The following is a 5923-nucleotide window of genomic DNA, read 5'->3' on the forward strand; positions in this document are numbered from 1 at the left end:
CAAGGAATCGTAACCGCTTGTCAGAGGGAATAATCAAGGTGTCAGGGAATATGCCAACGGTCGGGGCTCAACACCCCTTCGGTTTTGCCGCCAGCCTATTAGGAAGAGCCACGTGTCAACCACCTCCAGACAAAGCCTGATAGCCGACATTCCCTGACACTCGTTAGACCCAGGAATCTTCGCTGCAGTATAAAAAGGGATGCCTTGTCCCTTATGCAGGTACGCTCACTCGTCATTTTTCACTAAGTCTTTACTTTTCGTCATTTTTTTGCATTTTCTGGGGAAAAAGTACCTGACTTGAGCGTCGGAGGGCCTGACCCGGGGACTTTTTCCCTGGTTTCTGGTCTCTAACGACTGGTGGACTCGTCTGAGTGTGTGCAGAGCGACAACGTCACCGTCCTAATCATCCCTCTCTGTCAACCACCCGTGGGAACCTTTACAAGGAGGTACCCAGCACGTCCAGCGCTTCGACGACTCTCCGTTAACTTTTCGCACAACAAAGCCTGCTTTCATCCGACTCAACTTTCGGACAGGATCAGTATGCATATAATTAATATATAAATATGATATTTCTAAAATGTCCTGACAATGACTTACAAAATATTTTCTAGTTGGTCAAATTTTAATCATTTAACACTACCCTTATCTTATATGGTAAGCTTATGCAAATATATATAGTATACGTATTTATTCTAGAGCTCGATTGGTTCAAGTAACAATGAGGTCACTGAATCCTTGATTTCTCCATCGGCCTCACTGTATCTATCCATACCCCTGTAGAAGAACTGCACCGTTCGATCAAGGTTGATCGCGCAAATCTTGAAGTTTTCCTCGAACAGAGTTGTATAATTCATTCGATCCCCGTTCATGGCTCTCCAATTTGCCATGATCATCTCCTTGATCATCTCCCGAGCCTCTGCCTCTGACACATCTTTCTCCTGCATCAAACAGTATTGGATAGCTGAGCAGTCATCACTTTTTTCCGTTTCAACCTGCACATGCAATTACTTATTAATTAATGGTAGAATTAAAATGAAAGAAAAAAAAGATGAGACATTAATTATATATATACCAGATCATTGTAGAGGCGAAAGTTCATGGACGACCACTGTACAAACTGTGTGTAAGTGCTGAAATTTTCCAAGTCTGATTGGGTTACGTATGGGCTCAAACAGTAGGCATGAGTGAGAAAGATATGCCCTGATATCGATATCCATCCATTCGCCAAGTACTCTTCGACTGTGGGGGTGTACTTCTCGTGAGACCATTTAGCTTCCAACAAAAAGGCTTTGCAGAGATCACTCCACTGCATATATCGAACAAAATAACTAATTATTTAATCAATAGTTATGTTTTTCAGTTAATAAGAACTAAATTTAGTATTGGTGAAAGTGAGTAAACATATTACAGCTCTCTTTAGATATGGCAGCACGTTGAAGCCTTTTTCTTTGACCACTTCATAAGCTGCTTCGTTTGCTGTGTTGAAGACGGCCAGAAAACAGAGTTTCATGTAATCAGGGAGTCTGTCGATCGCAATAACATCCCACCTGAAATTTATCAATTATATACGAGCATGTATATATCAAAATCAAACATTAATCATCTATATATAAGTTGAGAGTTGGAACTAGATAGACTCACTATTCCTTAATTACCTCTCTATTGTATCTGTGAATATCTCAAGCTCTTCCAAGTTGCCGTAGACGTCGTAAACATCATCCAGCATTGTGATAAGACAATTGGCTTTGGTTTCTATCTCCCTAAAACTCCAATATTCCGGTTCAAAGGCGCATCCAACTGTCCACAGATAGTTGGCCATCAACCTGTCTCTGAAAAATGGCAGACGCTCGGCAAGTCCAAGATCTGACCACCATCTGTTCCATCAAATATATATAATAGATAATATATGAGCTCTAGCTGCTTTAGAATTCGAGATACATGCATGGCTACAATATTACTAATTATTTATACGTCGAAAGTTTGCTGAGTTCTTTCTTGTAAGTATCCTGAACCCTGTTGAAGTCCAACTTAGCGAATTCTAAAAATACAGGATTAATCATACGGCGCTTGTCTTTCTTGCTCTGGCTGCAGAATTGTATGAACCATCTGGTGTGTAGTCTTTCCAACCTCCAGTTCAATGGAAGCTCCAACGCATGGGACACTTTCTGCTTTAGATCAGTTTCAGTAATGGATCCTTGGTCGTTCAGGAGATTTCTCAAGTTCTGAGTCGTGAAATCAATGGCCTGCTGCAGTATCACTTCCCCCTCCTTGCCATAAAAAGCCGCCTCATGTAAACTCAGCATTCCTTCAACGGAAACTTCGAAGAAATGGCCGTTCTCATCCCTGAATCTCTTGAAGATATCTGCATGCATTAATTCAGACATTATATCATTTGTCTCAGCTAATTAATCATATTTATAAAATGTTACATGGCTACTGTATATATATACCGTCTGTGATTGAGAACCCGTTTTGTCTAAGAAGTCTGAAGAGAAGTGCCGTGATGTGGACGTCAGCATCCTTCAGCTGCAAACTAATTATGTCTTCCAATGATGCATGAATAGTAGTTAAAGCATCTTTAATTTCGTCTTTGAAATGATAAGCCACTCCAAGTTGTTGCAGGTGGTCGATCAGCTGAAGCTGTTCTTCTACTTCCTTCTTCTCACATATTACTTCTCTAATTCTCTCTTTCAGTAACACTATTCTCGTTGTCTGATCCTTCTCCTCTACCTTTAACGAATAAAGTTTTGATTTAGATTTAATCAAAAGAAAAAACAGAGATGTTGAGGGAGTTGTACTAACCGGAGAGTCAACGGTGAGTGACTGTATGTAGTCGTTGCTCCACGAGTTGGGCTGGTAATGGGTCGATTTTCGCAACGCCTGAAATTGCCTGTCGGCCGTGCAATGGATGAGCAGGAAGCATGGCTTCTTGGTGGTGGTGGTGGATCGCCGGAGAACACAGATCTTTGGCTCAAAAGGGATGTATGATGGTGCGAGAAGATAACGAGACATTATCATTACCGTAATGCTTGTCAGATTGTTGGAGGCTGCTTGATGCGTTGAATTGGTTGGGCTGGGGGTATTCTTTATATAGAGCAGAGGAAGTCTCCATGACTTGTATGTGTTAGAGAAAAGTAATAACAAACTTCTGGATCTTATTCATTTGTCTAAAAGGTATATATTTTATAGAAGTATTATGGTGCTCGGTCAGTTGAATTAACAAATAAGTAATACTTAGTCAATTGACAATTATAAAGGAAAGTATTAATGGCTAATTTGACTTGACATGGTCACGTGGAATAATCAACGAGACAATGCTTAACACTTCGAAAAGCCAACAAATTTTTGCGTCAACTTCAACTAATTGCTTTTATTGGGGATGAAATTACCGGACAAGTCATATTTCATTGGAAAATCATGGATTTCTAGTTTGCAACCAAAAAAAAAAAAACATCCGGTGCTCAGAAATAATATTTCTATAGAAAATTATAACAATTTTAACTGAAGTTTGTTAAGTTGGACATGCTAATAGGAAACCTTTATATAATTTTCAGGTAAGTTCTATAAAAGTGCTCGAACTGTCAAACAAGAATTATAATAGTGTACGGGAGAGATTAATCTGCTTGGGAAAGATAAGCCTACTTGGGAAATTTACGACGGTGCTCAGGAAAGATTAACTTGCTCGGGAAATATGAAACTACTTAAAGGAAGATTTTTCATAACAATAAATTTTGTTGGTCAAAATTTGACAAGTTAAAAATTTTTATCTTCCAATTATAATGTATGCATATACATGTATGTAATTAATATATACATATGATATTATTAAAATACTCATACATACATATACATATACATATTCTGAATGATCAAATTCTGATCATTTAACATTATTCTTTTTTCATAATATTTAAGAATTGAAAAGAATCAACCTGCATTTGATATTCTTGGTGGTTTTCTTGATACTTGAAAGCAAGTTTTTAATATCTCTGCATGTTTTGTTTCATTATTAAACTTATCTTTCATTCTCAATGTCTTAGGAAATATAAATTCCATTTAATTAGGTTTTAGGAAATACAAATACCATTTAAAGCAGTTTGACTCATTTTAGAGTATTGTTCCGCATATAAAAGCTATCTTTTCTATAGATAAATTTTGTTGATCTGAATCTGGTCAGTTAGAAATTTTTATCTCTCAATTATAACACATGCATATAATTAATATCTACATATGATATTACTAAAATACCCATACATACACATGTATGTATATATTCTGGGTGGCCAGATTATGGCTATTTAGCATTACCCCTTTTCTATTTGTAAGAAAGGAAGTTTTTGAGATTAAAATATATTGTGAGCTTTTAAGTTTGTTAAAAGACTTATTTTGTTATTTCTCTAAACTCTTTAATGTATTTTCTAGAGTGGTGAGGATTGAGAGTGTCTTGTACTACCTCCTACTTCTCCTACACTTTTCCTATGTTAGTGTCCTCACCTCCCATTTGCCCTCCATTTTTATAATCTTACACCTCTTGTATCTCAAAATTGAGAAGCTTCATCCCTAAATGGGAGATCTCTAACGTCGACTTTACTTGCTAGTATGTTGAAACATTGTCTGGATAGTAACCTAGTAAAGAAATCAGTAATTTTAACCTCTATAGAATGTAAGACATAATTATAAAATGAAAATTGATTTCCATATGTTTTCATAAGTACCCCGTGTTGGTTTTGATGTGATCAATCAAGTCAAGTTAGATCCTGTGTATTTGATCCTTGTGTCTAAATGTGCAGGAGCTTAGGAACACAAGAAGCGGAAGACGCAGCTAGCGAGAAGGATGATACGAGAAGGGAGTTGATAGACTTAGTGCGTTTGAGGGATGAAAGTGATGCGAAAGAGTATGCTGGTGGACGAGAAGGAAGCGCGCGGCGTTTTCGAGGGATGAGAAGTTGGAGTGGAAGACTGTTAGAGAAAAGAAGGCTAGAGTTGAGTTCGGGTGAACTCAACTTTAGAAAGCCAGAGGATCACTCAAGCCACTGGAGAAGAAGGTAGTGGCTGGAGAAGGCACCGGATGGTTAACACGAAGCTGACCGATTCGGGCATCCGAGCCGCTAGGGTGCCCAAAGGACGCCTTGTCGCAGTGGATCACTCTTCGGGTCCATGTCAGCAACGGTCTCGGTGCTTGTGCATAGTCCAGGTGCCCGAACATGAAAAAACTCTATCTACCAGCAGTTACAGGAGATAAAGTTTGCCCTACTGGGGGCGCGTGTAGAGGGTTCAGGCATCCGGATCGTGCCACGTCAGCAACGGATAAAATTCACCAGAGTACTATTAATAGAGCCCTGGTTCAGTTATTTTAGAACAACACTTTTCTATATTTGAGTTTTCAATTCTCGTCTTCAAGTTCTAAGCTATCAATGTCCTGTACGAGGTTTCTCCGCCTCCAACTTGTGTTGAAAAAGGAGTCTACTACATGAGCTTCATTAGTCTTGCATTAGCAACCTCCCTGATTACAAATCAAGTAAATACTTTTATCTCGTACTTATTTTTATGCATTTTAGTTTTGTTTCTTAAAAGTGTTTGTATTCACTTAAGTCAAAAGCTTTGAGAAGGGTACATTTTTCAATTTAGGCAGTTCACTCCTCTCTTATCGAGCGCACTGGGACAAACAAGTGGTATCAGAGCGAAGACACTTTAGAAGGACTAACCGCCAACTGAAGCAAAGAAATCAATGGTCGGGCTAAGCCTCAACCCACTAAAGTTCGAGGGGGAGTTCGCACACTGAAAATGCCGAATGAAGATATTTCTAAGAATAGTTTTTAAAATTCTTTTAATAATAAAGTATGATTTTGTAGTTCCTAAGGATTAACAAGGAGAAGATCGAAAGAAGAAAATCAATGGATGAAGAAGGAACAAAGTGACTCGT

General features: G+C 38.4%; 1 protein-coding gene across 1 annotated transcript; it reads right to left on the reverse strand.

Annotated features, from left to right (window-relative positions):
* Positions 1 to 587: 587 nt before the first annotated feature.
* LOC122046534 (terpene synthase 10-like) lies at positions 588 to 3044 on the reverse strand. Its single transcript, XM_042607277.1, has 7 exons — positions 2803 to 3044; positions 2451 to 2730; positions 1972 to 2362; positions 1656 to 1874; positions 1409 to 1547; positions 1073 to 1306; positions 588 to 992 (listed from the first exon to the last, which is right to left on the reverse strand). The coding sequence occupies exons 1-7, from the start codon at positions 3016 to 3018 to the stop codon at positions 693 to 695; spliced, it is 1779 nt and encodes a 592-aa protein (XP_042463211.1). The 5' UTR covers positions 3019 to 3044; the 3' UTR covers positions 588 to 692.
* Positions 3045 to 5923: the final 2879 nt, after the last annotated feature.

This window comes from Zingiber officinale, chromosome 2B, assembly GCF_018446385.1.
Source record: "Zingiber officinale cultivar Zhangliang chromosome 2B, Zo_v1.1, whole genome shotgun sequence".
Classification (NCBI taxonomy): domain Eukaryota; kingdom Viridiplantae; phylum Streptophyta; class Magnoliopsida; order Zingiberales; family Zingiberaceae; genus Zingiber; species Zingiber officinale.